Source organism: Stigmatopora argus, chromosome 11, assembly GCF_051989625.1.
Source record: "Stigmatopora argus isolate UIUO_Sarg chromosome 11, RoL_Sarg_1.0, whole genome shotgun sequence".
NCBI classification, from domain to species: domain Eukaryota; kingdom Metazoa; phylum Chordata; class Actinopteri; order Syngnathiformes; family Syngnathidae; genus Stigmatopora; species Stigmatopora argus.
Genome location: NC_135397.1, coordinates 16,884,145 through 16,909,089, shown reverse-complemented (window position 1 = coordinate 16,909,089; position 24,945 = coordinate 16,884,145). Strand labels below are relative to the sequence as shown.

The 24,945-nt window shown below is 41.3% G+C and overlaps 1 protein-coding gene and 1 long non-coding RNA gene across 2 annotated transcripts; both read left to right on the top strand.

The window, feature by feature from the left end:
- Positions 1-246: 246 nt before the first annotated feature.
- Positions 247-23,247, top strand: cdk1 (cyclin dependent kinase 1). The gene is made up of 8 exons (XM_077613345.1): positions 247-442; positions 864-902; positions 1,503-1,659; positions 8,402-8,525; positions 11,639-11,809; positions 14,726-14,889; positions 19,080-19,221; positions 22,980-23,247. Exons 2-8 carry the CDS (start codon positions 866-868, stop codon positions 23,094-23,096), a joined length of 912 nt encoding a protein of 303 aa, XP_077469471.1. The 5' UTR covers positions 247-442; positions 864-865; the 3' UTR covers positions 23,097-23,247.
- Positions 14,914-18,100, top strand: LOC144084698 (uncharacterized). Its single transcript, XR_013303885.1, has 3 exons — positions 14,914-15,204; positions 15,295-15,623; positions 15,704-18,100. It is a non-coding gene; the product is annotated as an uncharacterized LOC144084698 (long non-coding RNA).
- Positions 23,248-24,945: the final 1,698 nt, after the last annotated feature.

The window sequence follows — 24,945 nt, the reverse complement described above, 5'->3', positions numbered from 1 at the left end:
AGCGAAAAATATTAATATTCAAAAAATAAACTTAATAGTACGAGATTAAAATTGAAAAATTACGAACAACAAGTCCACATTGAAATATTACAAAATTCAAATGATAATGCTATAAAATTGAAGCAATTTAGTTGCTTATTTTCTGGAACGAGAACCGGAAGTCGTTTGGCTTCTTGGGCCCAGGTTAAGAACCACTGGATTAAAATTATTGTGAAATGTTTCCGCCTTTCTATTTCCGTATTTTTTTCCTCCTATGGTCAAGCCCACGCGACAGACATCCGTTTTGATTGGTGGTTTTGAATAACGTAGCGCAATCTTATTGGCGCTTTTCTAACACGTTGGGTCGCGTCTAATTCGAAAACTGTTGGTGCAAGCGGTTTCTAGTGGCGAGTTGACCTGTTTCACAAAACGCATACCCAACGACGCAAAGCATTCAGCACAGGTAATATTGTCGTATTTTCTCTTTATTTATGTCCGTAAGTTACCCTCATATTGTTCTTGTTTCAATTTACTTTCGTAACGGGGTCTAGATTTTCCAACTTCAGTAGGTGAAATAGTCATAGTTACTAAATATTACATATTTTCAAGAGTTTCTCAGTGGAGGTGATGGTATCCGGTGTGTTTGTCAAAGTTCACTTTCAACTACTAACTACTGAGACAAGAGCACAGGAATGTATTTAGTAAAATACTTTGCGCAAAATATATGCCGTTTCAAACATGCATATCAGTTTTTCGGCACGCTGTTTCACTTGATATGACTAGTTTAATGAATAGTTTATGGTATTTTAGTCAAAGTGTGCAAGCTGACAAGGTTAAACCAGTGCAAAAATGTGACGTGTAACCTTACTGTTCTCTCCCACCAGCAATGGACGACTATTTGCGAATAGAGAAAATTGGAGAAGGTTGGTTGCAATGTTTCTTTGTTTTTCCTGTGGAACTATAATGTATGTAATTTAATTTGTAAAATGATTTAAAAAAAACAATAGTCACTAATAAAATGCAGTACATGCACACATACACTTCCATTAACTCATTCAATCCCAACCAATATTCACAAAACTACCCATGTTTTGTCATTTTTATTGAAGAAAAAATAGACTGATCTTTTTGTACACTATTATTTTCTAGTTATCAACAGTAGATCATTCTAAATGTGCTAATTTTTTTCAATGATCTCAATACCAAGATTTTTTTCTTCGTTTGACTTCTTTGACTGCTCATTTGTTTTGTACTTTTCTCCAGTTTTAATTTTTATCACATTTTTTCAGGTGACTTGTATTTTGTTAAATGCTAGTTTAAATGAATCAATACTGAAAATCCGAGATGCAATCTGAATAATAATTAAACAACAAATAGAAATTTAATTTTGGTTTGTTATTGTGCCCCTCATCTGGTGTACATTTATGACATTGAATGAGTCAAGAGCTCAACAGTGTGAGTTCCTGACCTGATTAGTACATTAACTTTATCTGGACATTTGGGACTAATCACATTGTTTCCAGGAACCTATGGGGTGGTATACAGGGGAAAACACAAGGCAACTGGTCAAATAGTAGCAATGAAGAAGATACGTCTGGAGAGTGAAGAGGAAGGGGTTCCCAGCACTGCAGTCAGAGAGGTCTCTTTGCTTCAGGAGCTGAAACATCCAAATGTTGTCAGGTATGTTCACTGTACGTAGAAATTGGTTATCATTAGATTTGATAGCAGGTTCAGTTTTTTTTCCACGACAATGCACTCGTAAACGGAACAAACAAATGTAAATTAACTTGGATTAATATATACAGACACACTCAAATATACGTTTAATGTAACTTTACACAAAACTGAATTCTAATTTTTAGTCTTTTATTTAACATTCATTCTGGCCGGGTTTGTTGTTTGCCACGCCTCCACCCTCACGTTCGCTATCGATGGGCTGTTTGCTGTTGTACTACGTATTCCCTTCAAAATATTCCGAAAATGATGCACACAAATGTCCTCACAATAGGATAACGCACGACCACTTGCCAACGAGAAGTAGTATTAGCGATCGCTCCGCTGCTCGTGGGAACATCAGGGGCGCTGGCTCGCAACTCCCTCTTTGTAGTAGCTCTGGTCGCAACCGCTTTGAACGGTGCCTATGAGAGAGTTGCGACCAGAGATACTGTTGCGGGGACGGAGTTGCGAGCCAGTGCCCCCGATGTTCTTATGAGCAGCGAACGAGAAGTAATATAATACTCCTCATATTAAATAATAATAACATGAAATGCAACAGCTGAGCTTACACACGTATTGATTGTAGCTAATGAAGTTTTAAGAAAGAGTGCCATTGCCTATCGGCGTTGTGTGCACGAGTATACTTCATTACCCAGAAAGCCCTCTTTTTCCCGTGCATGCGCGTTGTGCGTTTCCTGGTCGAAACTCGTCTGAATAAATGTTCAGGGCTCGTAGATATTGTTATACACGAAAGAGATGTGGCAAAAAAAGACAGTGCGCTACAATGATAAACAGCCTCTCATATCATGGGCACCTGGCTTCGTCGCATCTCGAAATTTTAGCCCGCCGGCACATTTGGACCGGCCCTCTGAACAATACCAGAGACGCTATCGGATTTATTTTCCTATTTGGCCTTGAAGACTGGGACGTTTTAATCTTGTGTTTGGTTCATTGCACCCCTGCTGAGCCCACAAATCATCCCAGTGAAGCGGGCCTTCACATTGCTCCTTTGGTGACACGCACGGGGAGAGTGTTTGCCTTTGATGCATGCGGGCATTCCACCGTTGCATGCGTGAGCAGAGTGTTAGCGAGACATCTGGACGCTCGCAGGTGAGGGCGGAGCCCTGGGGCCATCACTATTGCGATGCTATTCAAGCATATAAAAACTGTGCAACCGGAACCTGTTTGAGAACGGAATAATGGCGAAAAGGTTAGTTAAGAGAAAAATTGATTCAGAATGCAGGGTATTTAACCTGCAGTGGACAAACGATTATTTTTTTGTCAAATGCAAAGAAAAGGCTGTTTTTCTCATCTGTCAAGAGACGGTGGCAGTATTCAAAGAATACAATCTTCCCCGGCACTATGAATCCCGTCACAAAGACAAGTACGATAGCGTGCAAGGCCAAATACGAGCAGACAAACTCTCAAAGCTAAAAGTTGGAATATTATCTCAGCAGACTACATTTCTATGCCAAGCTCAGCTGAACCAGGCATCCGTTCGGGCCAGCTTTCGGGTTGCTAAACTGATAGCAAGCAACGGTAAGCCTTTCACTGACGGAGAGTTTTTTAAGAAATGTATGGATGTTGTCGTGGAGGAAGTGTGTCCCGAGAAGAAAGATGCATTTAATGCCGTAAGTCTGTCGGCGAGTACAATCGCCAGACGCGATGAAGAAATCGGGAGTAATGTATATGCCCAGCTGCAGCAGAAGACGAAAGAATTTGACTTTTTTTCATTAGCACTGGATGAAAGCACGGACGTGCAAGACACAGCGCAACTGCTCATTTTTATTCGTGGAGTTAGCGCAAACTTTGAGATATGCGAGGATCTGGCAGCCCTCCAAAGTCTCAAAGGGACCACAACGGGAGAGGATATTTTTGACAAAGTGTGCCAAACCATGGAGAAGTTGGACCTGGACTGGTCAAAGCTAGCTAGCATCACGACTGACGGGGCTCCTAGCATGGTGGCCGAAACTCGGGAGTTGGAAAAAAGGGGTCTCATCGCCCCGCTACGAGTCCACTGCCAAATTCACCAGCAAGCACTGTGCTGCAAAATGTTGACGTGGGATTCTGTAATGACGGTTGTGGTGTCGTGCATAAACTTCAGAGCAAAGGGAGAAGATTGTGCATGGCACAACAGAAAGTTAATGTTCCATGGCTTTTTTTTTTCTATGAAGAACCCAGAGAGAGTTATTTAGTTATTATTTATTTCATAAATAGTGTTATTTATTTCCTGTTTTTTTCTGTGAAGAACTCAGAGAGGGTTATTTAGTTATTATTTATTTCATTAATAGTGTTATTATTTGTTTCCTGACTTTTTTTTCTGTAAAGAACCTGGAAAGGGTTATTTGGTTGTGTGGCTTTCTGGAAAACAATAAATTTTTTGAGCTCACCTACGATCGTCACACTTTTTCTGTTACAAACTGACACCGGCCCCCTATCAGAGAAGGGAAAGGTTATGTGGCCCTCACAGGAAAAAGTTTGGGGACCCCTGGTCAAGATGATTGCCAAATTCAGTGGCCCGTCATCAGTCTGCTTCCAAATGGCTCTGTGCAGTCTTGACGTCCAATCGTCATCGCAGCTTCATGGTCGTATCTACGGCGTAAATCCATCACAATGCTGGTTCAATTTTTTTTTCTTATTCCTTGGAGTCCGCTTATCTTTGTCCTCACAATAATTTGCAGTTTCGCACCTCGGAAGATGCGAGCTTCGGGTGGTGAACAAAAGCATATGTTCCCTGGTGGCCAAGGGAAGCGGCAGCGCTTTGAGGAGAAGGACGGTTGCTGCAATGTTCAGCACGGCAACCTGGGCCATTAGTCAGTGCAAAATTAAGGAAAACGCAAGGGATCCAAAGCAAGCCGGTGCAATGAAGAGTAGTGCGAAGAAAAGGTGTATGATGACAGTCGATATTAAGCACGAAATAATCGAACAACATTAGTGTACGCGTGACTGAGCTGGCTCGCCAATACGTATGGAGAAGCAGGAAGTTGGACTTGAAAGCTGCGGTGGAATACATTAACCTCTTTGCCTTTGTTATTGCAGAAGGTTTAAATTTAGTGTAACGTAAGATTATATATATATATATATATATACACATATATATATATACATATACATATATATACATATATATACATAAATACACATACACATACACATACACATACACACACACATACACATACACATACACACACATACACATACACAGGCAGCATCGCTCGAGTTGCGTGATGATTTAGAATGGATTGTCGATGCCTGGGCGAAAGTGCCGGCAAGCACTAGTTGAGCTCTCGTCAAAGCTTGAATGACTATTGCGAAACCCCACGACGAACACGCTGACCTTTTTTTAAACATATACTACCATGCATGCTATGTGCTATGCCGTGACCGGACGTTTGGTCGACCGGACGTTTGGTCATTAGTCTTTGGATTGGATAACTTTATTCATCCCGTATTCGGTAAATTTCATTGTGACAGTAGCAAGAAAAGGCATAGTAATAAGTTAGACAGTACAGTCAAAGGCCGCAGAACAACAAAGCAAAAGCAAAACGCACAAAGTACAAAGCAAATCAAAGTCAATGGGATCATTAAGAATCACCAAATCATTAAGACAGAAAAGCAGCAAAATTACAAAACGAGCTACGAGTTTCGGTAGCAATAACGGATAGATTCAAAAAGACGTAAAGTTGGACAAAAACGGGAACCACACACAGGAAGTCTTCCACGAGATGGGGAACTTCTGCAGACTGTGACCAAGGTAGAGAATATGCAGAGTCACTCTTCCATTTCCATTCCAAGCTTATCCGCACAGTTCCTCAGTAGTCTGGAGCTGAAGAAAACAGCAGCAGGGCAGAACTCCTCGACTCCGTTGCTGGTAAGCGCCGACAGCTCTTCCAACTTATCCCACGATGGAATGGTTGGTCAGAAGCGTTGCCTCTCCTCCCGGCACTTTAGTCCAGCTCTGAAACTCCGGCGGCACCGAGGTGTTGCTCCTTCTGCTGCGTATTGTAACAGCTAGTCCCGTGTGTGTGACAGCGTAGGCATGGCTGAATGGTTCCAAAAAAAGAAGTACCCAAATGAAGCCAGGCTAACAGAACAAGGAAAGTTGTAAAAACATTAAAGTATAAAGTACCAATTAAAGTAAAAAGGGATGTATTAAGAAATATTAAAATGTAATTAAAAAAAGATAGAAGGGCTGTAAAACACAAAAAACAGTGTACAGAGCTGCTCCCACTGGCTCCCGCGTGAACGGTGCCATCTTGGATTTTTTTCCCTTTTTTATAATTGGAGCACACTGGTACGCTGTTTACAAAAGATCTGCCAATCTAGAGACGCTGTTGCCATGCCATGTTGCAGAGGCATGTCAACCGAGACAGCCCCACAACATCCAGAACCATAATCTCTGGTTGGATCTTCTCCACCCGCAGACCTTGTCACCAAGGACCTTTTTGGCCACCTTAGTAACTTCAAACCCAGAAATAGGGGGATCTGGCTCACGGTCTCCAAACTCTGGTTCCTCATGAGAAGATGTGTTGGTGTAGTTGAGAAGGTCTTTAATGTATTATGCCCACCTATTCACAACATCCCGAATCAACTTCAGCAGCCCCCAATCACCACTATACACTGGGCTGATGGTGAACTGCATTCCACTCCTGGCATGTCAGATGGAGGAATAACATTTCCTTAAAGCCATTTGGATGTCGTTCTACGTGGCTTCACTGAACTCCTCCTGGGTTTTTGCTTCAGACACCACCAGAGACGTGTCCTGTTTTGCCAGTTGGTACCCATCAGCTGCCTCCGGAGTCCCGCGGTCCAAAAAGTTCAGATAGGGCTCCTTCAGCCCAAACAGCATCCCTTACTGCCAGTGTTCACCAGCGGGTTCTGGAATTGATGCCACAGCATGGTCCATTCTTACTCAATGTAGTTGAGAGACGCTTTGTCGGGTGTGGTAGTTGTAACTCTTTCTGACTGGGGCCTCTGCCAGGCGTTCCCAGAAGAGCCTCAAAAAACGTTTGGGTTTACTGTACAGGCATCTTCCCCCACCATCGATGCCAATTCGCGATCAGGTGGTGATTGGTTGACTTTTCCGCTCACTCTTTACCCTAGTGTCTAAGACATGCGGCTGAGTGTCGATGACACGACTAAAAAGTCGATCATCGAACTGCAGCCTAGGGTGTCCTGGTGGCAACTGCACATATGGGACACCCTTACGTTTGAACATGCTATTCATAATAGACAATCCACAGCGAGCGCAGATGTCCAACAAAAGAACACTGCTCTGATTTTGATCGGTGGGGCATGCGATGGTAGTTGGGTTAGAGCCATATTGCCTTGCAATTTCTGTCATGGTTTGATAAAAGGGCCGGCTTTTTTTAATTTCATTTAGACCAGTAATTTTAAATTATGACAAAGTTGTTTTAACCACACAAAAAAAAATAAAACAGTAAAATGAAAAAAAGTTAGAATTCCGTCGTGGTGACGGAGTTCTAACATGTTTTTTTATTTTATTCAAAGGAGTATATGTTGTTAGATAGCCAGTGGTAAGCCAGTGGCGTGTTAGGAGATTGTCAAGCAGAATGCACCGCTACCGTGCCAATTTCAAAATAACAGATACATGAAATGTATTTATGCTTTAGTTGATTTGGGAACTTGGTTCTTGTTCTTGCATATTGCACATACCGTAATTACTCGAATATAACGCGCACTCGAAAATAACACGCAGGTAATTTTGGGCCAAAAACATCTGGAAAAACGCAGTAATCGAATATAGTGCGCACCTAAAATTTCCCGCTGACGAAAATCAGAAATCTTACCTTTTTTTCTTCGTTTCACGATTGTTTTGTTCAAATAAATTTATTCATTAGAATCCTTCAAATGAAGAGTTCCTCTCTCTTTGTCTGTCCTCTCATACATCTCTTCGTTGAGAATCCTATCAACGTCCACGCTTCCTTCATCCACTTCCTCTTCCTCCCACAACACATCATCCGATTGGCTTTACGAGATGACGTAAAATCCGTGCGTCAAAGTGAGTTTGACAATGCTTTTTTCGATCGAAAATTTGTAATTTATTTTAGTTATTGATTATAACACTGAACTGAGAGAGGGTGAACTGAGACGAGTACGAGGCTAGAGGGGGGCAGTGGTGGTCTCGGCTTTCCGATTTTCGATCGAAATTACGAGATGACGTAAAATCCGTGCGTCGTCTTTACGAGATGACGTAAAATCCGTGCGTCAGTGAGTTTGACAATGCTTTTTTCGATCGAAAATTTGTAATTTATTTTAGTTATTGATTATAACACTGAACTGAGAGAGGGTGAACTGAGACGAGTACGAGGCTAGAGGGGGGCAGTGGTGGTCTCGGCTTTCCGATTTTCGATCGAAATTACGAGATGACGTAAAATCCGTGCGTCGTCTTTACGAGATGACGTAAAATCCGTGCGTCAAAGTGAGTTTGACAATGCTTTTTTCGATCGAAAATTTGTAATTTATTTTAGTTATTGATTATAACACGCACCCCCAACTATTGGAATTAATTATATAGCAAAAATCTGCGTGTTATATTCGAGTAATTACGGTATATGGGTTTCGTAACCTGAAAATTCCGAATGTAGAAGCATTCCTACGCAGAGGTAACACTATACAACATAAAGGGCTTTGTAGAAATGTGTTCATTCAGTGTTAATTAAATCGGTGGTTGATTCTACAGACTCCTCGATGTCCTGATGCAGGAGTCTCGTCTCTATCTCATCTTTGAGTTCCTATCCATGGACCTCAAGAAATACCTGGATTCGATACCTTCTGGGAAGTACATGGATCCGATGTTAGTCAAGGTAACTCTCCTCTTTTTTACCATGCTTCTTTCATCTGGTCAGTGTCTTCTATGCTTAACTGAGTCAATTTAATTTAGTGGAGTTTCCCCTATCACTTTTAAGCCTGACGGGCATTCAGATGCATTTTCCCACCGCAGAGAAGATGGCTGGATTGATAACTCAGCAATGACGAGAACGCAGCTAATTACCGTATTCTCAGTTGCGGGTGTATTTTCAGTTTTTTTTGTCAATACAAAAGGTGCTTCGTTTCAAAAAACACAATGGTTGTGTTAGCATGCATCCTAGCGTAAGTTTTAAAAAAGGCAACAAGACCAAAACAGTATGATTTTATTTTATTGACGTAATGAGTTTTCACGAAAGTGAAAGTATTAAAAAATCTACCAATCTGTCAAAGTCCTCATCTTCTGTATCCGACAGAGTTCAGCTAAATTAGTCATGTTCTAATATTGCAATATAAAATTTAAATTGTAATTACAAGAGAAAAATCTTAAAATTGAGAGTAAAGTTGTTTTGTCGCTAATGTTTACCTTTTTGTGATGTACAGTCCATGTGAATATAGTGTGAAAAAAATCCTAACTCGAATCACCCCTTCTATAACTACCATACTACATGTTTTCGCGCCTATACAATAATTGAAGTACCGTATTTTCACGCCTATAAGGTGCGCATAAAAGTAAAAAAAAGTCAAAAAAATTATCCAAAATAGACAGGGCGCCTTATAATGCAGAGCGCCCTTTGTGAGTGCCGAGCGCCGCCGAGCGGGAGCGCTCGCGGGGGCGCCGAGCGGCTGGCGATAGCGCTGGCTACCGGAAGCAGCTTATTTCCGGGTTCCGGTGCGCAGTGACTGCTGGGAAATATAGTTCTTCCTCGCTACACCCACATGCTAAAACATGTTTTAAAAAGGCAACGGAAGCAAAACTGAGTTCGGTTGTACTTTATTTAGACATTTTACTATTTACTCAAGTCATCACCTTCAAATCCCTGAAACTCCTCATCTTCTGTGTCAGAATTAAACAATTACCCAAACGAGCCTTCCAAATAGCCGCCCCCCCTCTCTTCGTTATCAGAGTCACCGTCATTTCCATGTGGCTCCTTAGAAATTATGCCAGCTTTGGCAAAAGCTCGAACAACCGTGCAAGCAGACACGTTCGCCCAGGCGGCAACGATCCATTGACAAATCGTAGCGTAAGAAGCCCGGCGCTGCCTGCCACTTTTCGTGAAGCTGTGTTCGCCAGCGATCATCCACTGCTCCTACGCCACTCGTAACTTTGATTTGAAAGCCCGGTTGATGCCGATGTCCAGCGGCTGTAATTCTTTGGTCAAGCCTCCGGGAATGACAGCAAGCTCTGAGTATATGTCACGTAACCAGTCTCGGGGGCGCTCGTGACGTATATGACGGCTCGCCGTCTGTTTTGATTTGCGACTCCATGCCCGGCTGGCGAACACAGCTTCACGAAAAGTGGCAGGCAGCGCCGGGCTTCTTACGCTACGATTTGTCAATGGATCGTTGCCGCCGTTGCCGTTGTTTAATTCTGACACAGAAGATGAGGAGTTTCAGGGATTTTAAGGTGATGATGACTTGAGTAAATTGTAAAATGTCCAAATAAAGCACTACCGAACTCAGTTTTGCTTCCGTTGCCTTTTTAAAGCGTGTTTTTAGCATGTGGGTGTAGCGAGAAGAACTATATTTCCCAGCAGTCACTCCGCACCGGAACCCGGAAATAAGCTGCTTCCGGTAGCCAGCGCTATTGCGTTTCAGTCTTGATCCATATGAAATATATAATATATATGCGTCTAATGAAATGGTGCATGCTTTGTGTGTCTAAAATACAGAAATAGCACTCGTTACTGACACTGCGGCGTAAGAAACGATGCGCCAAATAGGCGTGAAAATACGGTACATGAGTACCATCGGATTTACTCGCATATAAGCCGTACCCTTAAAATTGTTGAATTTTACAATTTCTCGCATAAATACGGTGTGTGTGTAAATATACTTATTTTCCACCATTATTTGCAAATAAATTCTTAAAAATTCAATGTTTTTTTCCCACATTCTGTCTCTCCTGGTTGAGGTTTACCCATGTTGACAATTACAGGCCTCTCTAATCTTTCCAAGTCGGATAACTTGCACAATAGGTGGTTGACTAAATACTTATTTGTACCACTGTATGTATATGTATATGAATATGTACATGTATATGTACAGTTGTCCTTGAGATACCAGCTTAATGCGTTTTGGGACTGAGCCCAAATATCGATTTAGTCACATCTCAAATCAACATTTCCCATAAAAATGAACTACCATATTTACTCGCATATAAGCTGCCCTCGCCTATAAGCCACACCCTTAAAATTGTTGAATTTTACAATTTCTCGTGTTTAAGGCCCGCCCCCTGATTCCCAATTTTCACCTCCATGGTCATGGTTTTAATAGGGAGTACAAATGTCTTAATTTGAAGGGAAAATCATCTCATCTCTCATCTTATTTTATGAACCGCTTTATCCTCATTAGGGTCGTGAGGGGTGCTGGAGCCTATCCCAGCTGACTCTGGGCCAGAGGCGGGAGACACCCTGTATCGGTGGAAAGCCGATCACAGGGCACAAGGAAACGGACAACCATACACAGTCACACCCATACCTAGGGGCAATTAGAGTGTCCAATCAGCCTACCTTGCATATCTTTGGAATGTGGGAGGAAACCGGAATACCTGGAGGAAACCCACGCAGGCCCGGGGAGAACATGCAAACTCCACACAGGTGGACGTGACCTGGATTTGAACTCGGGACCCCATAGCTCTGAGGCCGACGTGTTAACCATTCGCGTCACCGGGTCGCCCTTGAATGGAAAATCTTAAGAAAAATTATCACACGTGGTATTTCTGGGATACTGTAGGAATCAAAAGCACATTATTAGGTTGAATATCATAAAGAACTTGATATGCCTGTCTTTGTAAATGCAAAATATAAAATTATTCAGTTTGAAAAAATGCCCTTTGTCACTTTTTAAAAAAATGAATTTGTGTCAAATATTTTGAATGCTAACAATTAAGTCAACTGCTGTTGTATTTATTGTGCCGTTAAATATAACATTCTTCTCAACATCTCTTTAGAGCTACCTCTACCAGATTTTGGAAGGCATATATTTCTGTCATTGTCGACGAGTCCTGCATCGAGACCTAAAGCCACAGAATCTTTTGATTGATAACAAGGGAGTTATTAAACTGGCGGATTTTGGACTTGCTCGAGCCTTTGGTGTTCCTGTCAGGGTCTATACCCATGAGGTGAGAATAAATTTCAGTTCCTGCTTAGATGTCTTAATATCTCAAGTACAATAGGGTTTTGTTTCTCCAAAATCCCCCTTTCAAAGTGGTAAATGTAGTTATCCTTGTATAGAAAGTTTCTTTACTGCACTCATCATTTCTGTGGTGATGATGCATTATCCGGCGCAAGGTGGTGTTTGTTATTTTGGTTAAGGATATTTGGGTGAACTCACAAGGGTAAGTAATCAAACCCTGAGTTGAGGACTGACCACTTTACAACTGAGCAATGCCGCACTTTTCCCCCTATGTATCCAGGTAATACCTGCATAGTTAGGTATATTTCATTTCACAGCTCTTGAACGGCTCACTCGGTTTATATGCCAGTGAGAACAGCCTAGAACAAAATGTCTATAGGAGGTAATACATTTATTTTCCACACTGCGTTTCCTCGCGGGGGTTGCTGGAACTATCCCAGCGGACTTTGGGCGAAAGGCAGACTACACCCTAGACTGGTCGGCAGTCAGCCTTAGGGCACACAGAGACAGACAACCATTCGCACGCCCAATCGTACCACCACCAAGCGGGAATCATCCCACGTTTGCCTGCACCATTATTTGGGCGAGCGAACCCCTACACCCTCAGGTGGCCTAAAAGGTAACTTCTGGAGCAATGTAGCTGGACAAGCTCAAATAAACAGCAACACTTCCAATGACCATTATCTCACTGAAATAACAATTACCACAAACTCTGGTGATTTTTATTTCTTTGTTTGTTTTACTTTTTGTATATTTCACAAGGATGCTTGTGGAAATAAGAACAACTCCATTCATTGCTTGTATAAATATGCAATTCAAGTCTGATCAGGGATCCACAATTATTTGAATGTTTATAGTAGTGTGTGCGTGTGTTTACACGTATAAACACACAGTGATGCCTCACTAATTCACGTTTGCGGAGGCGTAGATAAACATAAAAAAAAATATGGATCGAAATTAAAATTGAAAAGATTTGTGGTTTTTAATTTTAAGTTATGAGAGAGAATGTTTTGCAGCAAGGAAAACCTGACTCGGGGAAATTGCACATCACCGATACTCATACAAGGCGCGCGATTGGTTCCTGGCACAGAATGACACGGAAGCTACAATGATTACTCAATTGCGACCAACTGACGAGAAAGCCAATAAATCTGGCTTTATTCTGCAAACTGATTGGGTGCACTCCATTGCAGCCACGCCTCTTATGATTGATGGACGGGATCACCACTAAAAGCAGATTCACTTTGTAGGCTGAATGATAAACGTATGAAATTTTTTAATGCAATGAATTTATGTATGTATAAAAGAAAAGAAAATTATTGATTAAGCCATTAAAATAAAAAAGCAGAGGCATTTTTCAATGTGGTGGAATTAAAAACAGCGCAGTAAACATTGTAACTGACAAAGAAATTGCCAGCTTTGTAAAGTTTTTATTCATTTACAGTCAGTAGTACCTCTGCTTACGAATAACTCTAGGTACGGAATTTTCAGGTTACCAAACCTTTGGAAATGCAAATGAGTGCCTCATGATACTAAAACATCAATACAGACGCTCCCCTACTTACGAACGAGTTAGGTTCCGAGCGATTGTTCATAAGTTGAATTTGTTCGTAAGTTGATTCAGTGCTATATTTTGTATTATAATATATGTTTAAGGCCTATATAAGTATATTGAAGGTTTATATAAGTGCATTGGTATGTTTAAGGCTTGTATAAGTAACCTGCATTGGTTTGTACTGAAAAAAACATTTAACGAACGATCGTCGAACGATGCAAGTTGTATGCCCGTGCAACGCTCACCATTTTCTCACCCGCATCAAGCTTCTTTATTATTGCCACTTTTGTTTCAAATGAAATGGCTTGCCTCTTCCTTGCACTACCACCCTCACTAGAAGCCTTTCGCTTTTCACCAACCATATTGAATACTGGATGCACGAAAAATTTAATAATAAAAATGTTCTTTGCGCACTGGAGATATGTTCACGCTCTTACGCACTGCAACGAACTGGGCAGAGGAAGGTGGATGATGGGTGAGCTGAGCTCTCACAGCGCCAGGCGTCGGTATTAGCGGCGGAAAGAAGCACTACAAGAAGTAGCCAAAAGAAGCCAGGCTCACAGAACAAAGAAAGTTGTAAAAACTTTAAAGTAAAAAGTATAAAGTACAAAGTAAAGTAAAGAGGAATGTATTAAGAAATATTAAAATGTAATTTAAAAAAGATAGAAGGGCTGTAAAACACAAAAAACATAAGAATATACAGAGCTACTGTCACTGGCTTCCGTGTGACGGCACCATCTTGGGGAAAAAAACTGCGCAGACATGTTCGTATGTACCGTTGTTCGTAACTCGAATGTTCGTAAGTAGGGGAGCGTCTGTACATTTCCCGTATTCATTATTTTATTTTGAAATTATCGCGGATGCATTGCTTCATGCTCGACGATTTCACTCCACTGGGTTCTCCTTGGCTGTTTCAATACAACAACTCTCCATGGTTCAAGATTCTCATAAATTGTTAATGAAAAAGATTAAAAGTTCAATTTAATGTTGTTTTGAATTCTTTGTTTTATGTTTATTAGATGTGTGTGCATGTATTTGTGTGCTCTGCCTTTGTTGCCTAACGTTAGCTTCCTGAGACTTAAAGACCTGTGCTTCAACCCGAATAGATTATGCATGTGTATTATTCATTTTAATGGCTTGTTAATTAAATTTATAATAATTTTCTCATTTTTGTGTGTCTTCACACCTTCCTTAAAAGATCAGGACACTTTGATCAAATTTTAAGGATTTAGTTGACTGTACTTGGAGTGAGAAAAAAAATATTCAGTATCTTAAAATCTTAAAATAAAGCTATCTTATTTCCTCTGAATTGACCGCTGAAATCAATGCAGCCTTATGTATTTCCAGGTTGTAACCCTTTGGTACCGAGCTCCCGAGGTTCTTCTGGGTTCCCCTAGATATTCCACTCCTGTTGATGTTTGGAGCGCTGGCACCATATTTGCTGAACTTGCCACCAAGAAGCCACTATTCCAAGGAGACTCTGAAATAGACCAGTTGTTTAGGATCTTCAGGTATCTAAATTCCTTATATTTGGTGACTCTTAAATTGTCTTCATCTAACTCCGTTTATCGAGTCCAAACTGCAGCAGCTTAAGTAGGGAAGCCCTGAATTCATTCTCCCCAGCCACTTCTTCCATCTCTTCCTGGAGGATCCCAATGTGTTTCCGGGGTCAGCCAGGAGACTCCCCAGCATGTCCTGTGGCCTCCTCCTGGTAGGGAACACCTCACCAGCGAGGCATCCTAATCCGATGCCTGAGCCAACTCATCTGGCTCCTCTCGATCCGGAAAAGCAGCGGCTTTACCCTGATTCCGCTCCCGGATAACCAAGTTTGTCACTTTATCTCTAAAGGAGAGTCTGAACACCCTGTGGGTGTAAACTCATTTCAGCTGCTTGTATCTTGGATTTTGTTATTTCAGTCACGACCCACAACTTGTGAGCATGGATGAGGATGAGTTGAGGAATGTAGATCGACCGGCACCGCAGTGGACCGATGCGGAGTGCACATCACGGCAGATGTTGCACCGATGGATTAGGACTCTCAAGTACTGGAATTGGGCACCCATGTTCTAAAAATTCTGTCTATAAAAGTTTTGAACAGAATCGGTGACAAGGCATCTTTGAAAACCACACTACTTCACCAGAATTAGAGATTCGTCTTTCCGGCCGACTCTCCTCTCCAGTACCCTCGAATAGACCTTACCGAGGAGGCTGAGGACAGTCACCTTAGTTGGAACATACTCTCCAGGTCCCTTTTTTTAAAGAGGAACTATCACTTCGCTCTGCCAATCCAGAGCCACTGACCCTGATGTCCATGCGATGTTTCAGAGCCATGTCAACCAAGACAACCCGACACCATCCAGAGGCATAGAAACTCCTGGGGCCTTTGCACAAAGGAGCTTTTAAACCACCTCAGTGACTTTGACCGTAGAGATAAGTGAATCCACCTCAGGGTTTCAAGGCTCTGATTTCTCATGGTAAGTCCGTGAAGTTGAGAAGGTCTTCTTATTATTCTGCCCATTGGTACACAACATCCCAAGTTGGGGTCAGCAGCGTCCCATACCCACTATCCACAGTGTTATTGGTGCACCGCTTTCCCTTCCTGAAACGTCGGAGGGTACACCAAAATATCCTTGAAGTCGTTCACCATGGCCTCATCAAACTCCTATGTCTGGGTTTTTTCTTCAGAGACCACCAGAGCTGCATGCAGCTTGGCCAGCCTGTACCAATCAGCTGCCTTTGGAGTCCTATGGGCAAAAAGGGCCTTGTAGGACTTCTTCAGCCTGACGGCATCCCTTACTGCAGGTGACAGCTCCATCCCCCTCTTCACCCGAGTGTCCAAGAGATGGAGCCGCACATCTGATGACACGACCACAAAATCAATCATCGACCTGCTGCCCTAGGGTGTCCTGGTGTCAAGTACACATGTGGACACACTTGTGCTTCAATATGGTGTTTGTCAATCCAAGGCAAGCCAAAAATCCAACAATAGAACGCAGCTCGGGTTTCCAATTATGCCCCTGCAGGTCTCACTTTCATTGCCCACATGAGCAATGAAGTCCCCAGAAGGAGGACTCTCCAGGACTCCTTCCCAAGACTGCAAAAAGTGTGGGTACTCTGAGCTACTGTTTGGTGCAAATGCACAAACAGTCAGGTCCCATCCATGTAAGACTGTCCAACTCCCGTCGAGATGCGATCTATATCGAGCCGTAACTTTACGCACTTGCTCAAGTTCTTTCCCCACCACAGATAGGTCACATTCCTTATTCTAATAGCCAGCTTCTAGAATGATCCCAACTTTGGCTCCCACCCAACTGTCATCACATCTGACTTTTTTGGACCCTTCCACAGGTTGTGACCCCATAGGAAGTGGTACCCTTGTAGCCTCCTCACGGACAGACCACAATATGTGAGACTCCAGGACTGTATGTCTGATGTGATAGCTTGCAGCACGGGGCCCCACAAGGCACAGTGCTCTCCCCACTCCTCTTCTCCCTCTACACATCAGACTTCAAACATAATACAGACAACTGCCACCTCCAAAAGTTCTCTGACGACACCGCTATTGTTGGACGAGTGACGGACGGGAATGATCTGGAGTACTGGGGAGTCATCACAGCCTTTGTTGACTGGTGTAGGCAAAACCACCTCTACATCAACACCAGCAAGACAAAGGAAATGGTCATCGACTTTCGGAGGAATCCTCAACAGACCACTCAGGTGAACATCCAGGGTACAGACATTGAAATCGTGGAGAATTTGAAGTACCTGGGTGTTCACCTCAACAACAAACTAGACTGGTCCACAAACATAGATGCACTGTACAAAAGGGGGCAGCGCCGCCATTACCTACTGAGGAGTCTACGGTCCTTTGGAGTGTGCAGGACACTGCTGAGGACTTTCTACGACACTGTAGTGGCATCTACAGTGTTTTATGCAGTGGTCTGTTGGGGATGCGGTAGCACGGAGAGGGACAGGAACAGGTTGAATAAGCTGGTCAGGAGGGCCAGCTCTGTTCTGGGCTGTCCTTTGGACTCTGTGGAGGAAGTGGGAGAGCGGAGGATGCTGACCAGGATGATGTCCATCACATTGGCGATCGCTAATATGTACTACAAGACTATTTCTCGTTGGCAATTGGTCGTGGGTTATCCTATTGTGAGGACATTTGTGTGAATCATTTTCGGAATATTTTGAAGGAAATACATAGTACAACAGCAAACAGCCCATCAATAGCGAACGTGAGGGTGGAGGCGTGGCAAACCGCCAACCCGGAAAACGAAGGTAACAAAAGATTACAACAAAATTAGAATTCAGTTTTGTGTAAAGTTACATTAAACGTATGTTTGAGTGTCTGTATATATTAATCCAAGTTAATTTAAATTTGTTTGTTCCGTTTACGAGTGCGTTGTCGTGGGAAAAAACGAACGCCACCCCCCACACCCCCAAACGTCTCCCGTCGGCGAAATCTGCCCAATTTTAGTTAGATTAAACACATTTTATTACTATTAAACCACTAGTTATGTTACTTCGTTAATAGATGGCGAATTAGAAGAAATAAAACATTTTTCCAATCCAATATCCTGTTATAGTTTTTTTCAGTGGGTTGGAACGAATTAACTTGTTTCCCATTCCTTTTAATGGAAACGTCCGCTCGAGTTACGAGAATCTCGTCATACGATCTCAGTCCCGGAACGGATTAAGATCGTATGTCGAGGTACCACTGTGTGTGTGTGTGTGTGTGTGTATATATGTGTGTGTGTGTGTGTGTATATATATATATATAAATATATATAAATAAATATATATAAATATATATATATATATATATATATATATATATAAATATATATATATATATAAATATATATATATATATAAATATATATATATAAATATATATATATAAATATATATATATATATATAAATATATATATATATAAATATATATATATATATAAATATATATATATATATACATATATATATACACATATACATATACATATACATGTATATGTATGTGTATATATATATATATATATTTATATATATATTTATATATATATTTATATATATATATTTATATATATATATATTTATATATATATATATTTATATATATATATATTTATATATATTTATTTATATATATTTATATATATATATATACACACACACATACATACATATATATATATTATATATATATATTATATATCAGCAACACACTTATTTATTTATATATTTATTCATGTATTTATTTATTAACCCACTTATTACCTATCTATTTATGTCTAAAATGCATTTCCGATTTCTGCATCCTCATCCCCTTGCTACTGTGACAACGAAATTTCCTGAATACGGGATGAATAAAGTTATCCAATCCAATAAAAGCATTCATTTAAATACTGGTTGCCAGTCAGAAATAGGGCAATACGCAGAGACAGACAGACAACCATTCTCACTCACAATCACATTGCCACGAAGTCTGAATCAAAACCATGCTCCCTGCACTAATGTCAGGTGAAAGAACCACTAACATTTTTTTTCACATTGTTGTAGTGATTAGGTTAAAAATATTTAAATAAATTAGATTTTTCCTCAAATGAACCGTTGTATGGACTAAGGTTTACTTTACATTTAATAATACCTGTCAATTTTTTTCTTATTTTCTCTTTTGTGCATATTTTTTCTTCTTTTAGGACATTAGGAACACCAGATAATGATGTGTGGCCTGACGTAGAAAGCCTACCTGACTACAAAAGCACTTTTCCAAAATGGAAGCCTAGCAACATGGCCTCAATGGTGAAAAACCTGGATAAGAATGGTCTCAGCCTGCTTGCAGTAAGATCATTCGTTCATAAGAGAAGCTGTTGTTTCTAAAGCTATATGGTTATTTATTTGAATTATTGAGATGGAAACTAATTTTACCACCGCAGGAAAAAGTTCGCTGTGTGTATAGTATATAGCGTATTTTCACTCCTGTTGGGCTCACCAACTGAGAAATTTCAGTTTTTCACCCATAGAAAAGGCACCCTGGCTCAATGGACGTGCTGTAATGGTCGTGCTGGCATGACTGCTAGCGTATCTTTTAGAAAGGCAACTGGAGCAAAGTAGATTTTGATTGTTTTCTTGACAAAATGTGTATTATAAGTCAAAGCATTCAAACATCTACAAATCATTCAAAGTCCTCATCTTCTGTATCTGACATAAAAAGTTCACCAACAATGCTGGTAATGCTTAATAGTGATTCCAGCTTTGATGAAAGATCAAACTACAGTGCTCGCCGACACTTTGGCCAAGGTATCCACAAAGCATTCCAAATCGTCACATAACTCACGTGACGCTGCCTGCCAGTCTTTTTATCTTCATGCGCCAAAGATACCCCTCACGATGGCGAAGAGAAAAATTGATTATGAAAACAGAGCTTTTAATATAAGATGAGAGGCAGAGTATATGTTTACTGACATTGCCGGTAAACCCGCGTGTCTCATTTGTGGAGCTAATATGGTGGTAACTAAAGAATTAAATCTAAATTGGCACTTTCAGACAAAACATAAGAATAACCCCCAAAGACCTGGATGCAAAGCAGAAGAAACAAAGCAGAAGAGTTAAATAAGAATCTGACATTCCAGCAGGTGTTTTTTTACCCATGCAAAATCACAAAGTGAAGCTCTTGTAAAAGCACGTTTTATCGTGGCAGACGATTGGATTGAATAACTTTATTCATCCCGTATTCGGGAAATTTCTTTGTCACAGATCGCCAAATCAGCCCGGCCAGACTGAATAGAAATACGGTTACTGATCGAATTTGTGATATGGCCACTGATTTAAGAGTACAGTTGAGTGAAAGAAGCAAACACTTTATTGTCTACTCTCTTTCTATGGATGAAAGTACTGACATGAATGATACTGCACAACTGGCCATCTTCATCCGTGGAGTGAACTCCAATTTGCGCGTAACAGAGGAAGTAATGGACATTAAGTCGATGCACAGGACAACTCGAAAAGACATTTTTGAAAATGTATGCCAAACTGTAACTGACATGAAACTGCCCTGGGAGAGCTGATGCACAGGTAGGTGTTTTTCCTGCTTGGCATTGGTGCCTGTCACACCACCTCCAATGCCCACAGGTCTGCTGCAGGGTCATGAGCCAGGAACCACCGTTCATTGATGTTTCGCTCCTTTACTCCTGGAACATCTCTTGGTGGCGGAGCAGTGACAGAGACGTCCCCCTGTCACCCCCTGCAGCCGTTGTTGGGGTTAGCTGTTGTTTCCCCAGCTCCTGTCCTTCCTCCTAAACCAGAGATAAAAGCTGCCTTTCTCTGCCTCCTCTGCCAGCTCTTTTATGGCCTTCCTCAGCTTGGCTCCAGTCATCCGTGCGTCCCTCAGGGGGCACGTTCTTGACAGCCCGACGTAGCCTTGGCAGCCAACCTCGACTGGGTAGATGGTGCACTTCCAGCCAATTTCCTGCCACTCAGTTGCCAGCTCCAAGTATTTGGCGTTCTTGCGCTTGAAGGCGGCCTCAATCCCCTCCTCTGATGGTACTGTTAGTTTTATTAGATGCACTGCTCTTACCTTGGAGGACCACACCACAATGTCTGGGGGGAGTGATGTGGTGATGATCTGCGTGGGGGAATTGGAGCTGCCTGTTGAGGTCAACCTTCATGTCCCACTCCTGACTATGGGAAAGGGGCCTTAGTGTCTCTTGGCCTGGTGTATCTCTTACAACTGATGGAGCACTGACTATGTGCAGTGAAAAAAGTGGACGAGTGGGAAGAATGTGAGTGAAGATGCAGGAGAAGCACTGTACTAGTGTGTTAACAGCATATCACTGCATCATAGACCAGGAAACACTACGTGGCAAAGTCCTGAAGATGGACCATGTAATGAGTAAACTGTAACGCAAACCGTAAACTTTATCCGACCTAAAGGGTTAAATCACCGGCAGTTTTGGTCTTTTATGCAGGAGATAGATTCAGAGTTTGCCGAAATTCCTTATCATACAGTGGTGAGTTGGCTAAGTGGGGGGAAAGTTCTCAACAGAGTTTTTGAGCTCCGCAACGAAATCTGTAAGTTCATGGACCGTAAAGGAAAATACCTCCACAATTTTGAGGGATGAAAAATGGAAGTGAGCGTTGGCGTTTCTGACTGACATAACAGCTCATCTTAACGCCTTAAATCTAGCTCCAGGGACGCGAGCGCATGATCACTGACATGTATGAGGCAGTGAAGGCTTTTCAAGTGAAGTTGCTTTCATGGGAGACAAATGCACTAGTGCAACTTTCCCTGTTGCCAAGCAATGTTGACCCAAGTCAGCACAACTGTGTTCCCCAAAACGCACTTTGGGGAATATTCAAACTGAGCACACTATGCGCTGGGTTTGCACGGCGCTTTAGTGACTTTGAAGCACAAAATAATAGTTTTTACTTGATTCGCAACCCTTTTGCTGTGAATGTTGAAACTGCACCTCTGGAGATTCAGATGGAATGGATTGAGCTACAGTGTGAGGACATTGAAAGCAAAGTATGACAGTTCATTCACTCCATCCCTGCAACAAGACCCCCACTTCATCTTCATGTGGCTTGAACCTTGTGCATGTTTGGGAGCACATATATCTGTGAGAAGCTCTTCTTAGTGATGAAGATGAACAAAACAGCACACAGAAGTCGTCTCACTGATGAGCACCTGCAGTCCATCCTGAGAATATCCACAACACCGGACTTCACACCAAACATAAATCAACTTGTTGCCAAAAAAAGATGCCAGGTGTCCGCCTGCAATCAGAGCAAATGATCAGATGAGCGTAATAAGAGCAAAGAAAACTAGTTTTAGTGTGTTCAATAAATGTTTATCCTGTTCGGCCTGTGACTTTGTGCAATGGAGTTTGACACCCCACATTAAGGCATATTTTACAAAACCATTTGTCGAGAAATTATTCAAGTGTAAAAATTTGAGGAATCATGCATTTGGATAAAATTCAACTGCCTGTGGTATGTAACTGGCCAGCAGGTGTTTTTGTGTGCATGTTTGGTGTTAAAAATTAAAGACCCACAATTTGTCAATAGTTTGAATGCATTAAATTGGGAGTGGACTAGTGCCTACGGCATATAGAAACTATTAAAAATGTGTTGAATCGAGAGGACATTTTAGGTGGATTTTTTCAAAAATAAACATCGTTGCCATTGATGCCAAGAGTACTCCAATTCCTTTGACCACAGAATGTATTCATGTGTACCACCATTAATGGCAGTTAATGATGTAACAACAGGAAACCATAGTGGCACAGGTTTGACTGGGTTCAAGTGAGAATCTGTTCTGAATTCTATTAAATCTGGTAAATTTAATGAAAATAAACCTCAAACAAAAACATTAAATTTGTTAACAAGCTGATGTATGTTAGTGTTGTAATGACAACTACTGAGATATAAATGCAGAAAACTGTAGTAGCACAGTTTTGACTAAGTGCAAGTGAGATTTTGGTCTGAATTCCATAACTCTATTTTTTGTATAAAGACACAAACATATTTTCAATTTGTTAACAATCAACCTTATGTGCTTTTCTTATCTGAAGTGTGTTTTTTTATCTTGTCCTATTCAGCAAATGTTGGCCTATAATCCTCCCAAAAGGATCTCTACCCGTGAGGCCATGACACATCCCTATTTTGATGATTTGGACAAATCCACTCTACCTGCAGCCAACATCAACAAAATCTAACATTTTCCTGACTTTCAAATGCATGCATAACCACAATGAATATGTCTTGTAAATACTTTTGTGTGTTAATGCTAAACAGTTTTTTTTAGAAGCATTTGTCAACGTTTCCCCCCCCCAATAAATTGAGGCCTATTGTCTTATCAGAACCATCGCCATAATCTTCTGTTCTTCCATTTGTTTTTGTTTTTATACCTATACCTGAGCAAGAGTTGAAATTTAAACATCAAATATTCAATAGTGATCAAGTCATATACATTTAAATGACAACATTTGCTGTTTTCAGAGAATGTCCAACTAAAAGGGGGTGGGGCGGGGGCATTTATGTAATAGATACATACGAGATAGATAGACAATTTTTTTGTAAGTTAATAAAAATCTGAAAATCCACGATGAAACTTGCAAGCGGAAACTACTCCCCTGTCCTCCGCTTGCTACTAGAACTCAGCACTGAAGAAAAAAAATACCGTATTTACCCGCATATGAGCCGCTTTTGTCGGACAAAAATAATGACTGAATTGAGGGTACGGCTAATATGCGCATAAAAACACGACTTGCAAAAAACCTGAAATTTGACGGCGCCGTGACATGACGGCACGACAAAATGGTGCCCATGCGTGCGCTGTGATGTCATGACGCAAGCGAATGCCAATACGGTCATTTATTTTGACGTCTATGAAGGAAATTCATGCATAAAACGCGAAACGTTCCCTTCACTGCTCGCTCGGGGCACGGGTATCTTAGGTCGGGGCACAGCCATCTTAGCAAGGTCGGAGCACGGCCATTTTAAGGAGGTCTGTGCGCAGCCGTCTTAGGTCAGGGCTCTGCTCTCTACATTTTTTTTCGCCAGACGCGATTAGCTTTGATTTTGACATTTAAAACAATTCCACCTTGTTTTTTTCTTTTTATTTCTTGTTGGAAAGTGACAACTATTGGAATAATATGGACCATCAAAATAATTGAGATATGACATTAGAAGCAATATGGCTGGCAAAACATCTTAAACCCCTGGTAAGAAAATTGTGATTTCTGTAATTAGAATGCATCAGGTTCTCATCAAGATGGACATTTCTTTTTTCAAATTGAACAATTTGATATTTTGCATTTACAAAGACAGGCATATTAACTTCCTTATGATATTGACCCTATTAATGTGCTTTTGATTCATACAGTATCTCAGAAATACCACTTGTGATGATTTTTCTTAAGATTTTCCCCTCAAAGTAACATTTGTACTCCCTATTAGAACCATGAATATGGAAGTGAAAATATGGAATTGGGGGGCTTATACGCAAGAAATTGTAAAATTCAAAAATTACAAGGCAACTTTCAGGGTGCGGCTTATACGCGTGTGCCGCATATATGCGAGTAAATACGGTAATGTTGTTTAGGCACTTAGGCGGACAGCTTGGGATCCCATACCTGTCAACCTCTGCCGATAACTGCCCTTATAAATGATTATGATTCCCCTTACAAACCCCCCGAAAAACTTACAAACACCGTACGACTCGTACGGTGGTTGTAAGGTTTTTTGGGGTTTGTAAGGGGAATCATAATCATTTATAAGGGCAGTTATCGGCAGAGGTTGACGGGTATGGGATCCCATAGTTGTATTTCTTTTGCATGGAGTACCACAAACGTTTTCGGTGGAGTTTTCAAGGCTCGTTTAAAAGTTGACTGTAACGCGTTCGCGTAGAAGAATGTCATGCACTGTCAATTCCTTGGAATTGATAGAAAGGGAGCTGATGAATCATCTGTGTCTTCGTCTCACTCTGCCCGGAGTGTCTGCGTAGATGGTGTCCCAACGCTATCAACGAACACTAATGCTAAGCTAATTCGCTAAGAGATTTGT

What these genes read in the sequence shown, in the direction of transcription:
- cdk1 (XM_077613345.1), top strand. Translation starts at nt 866, where the DNA reads ATGGACGACTATTTGCGAATAGAGAAAATTGGAGAAG. An exon ending in AAACATCCAAATGTTGTCAG is followed by an intron (nt 1,660 to 8,401) that starts GTATGTTCACTG and finishes TTGATTCTACAG; the next exon opens with ACTCCTCGATGTCCTGATGC. An exon ending in TCAGGGTCTATACCCATGAG is followed by an intron (nt 11,810 to 14,725) that starts GTGAGAATAAAT and finishes ATGTATTTCCAG; the next exon opens with GTTGTAACCCTTTGGTACCG.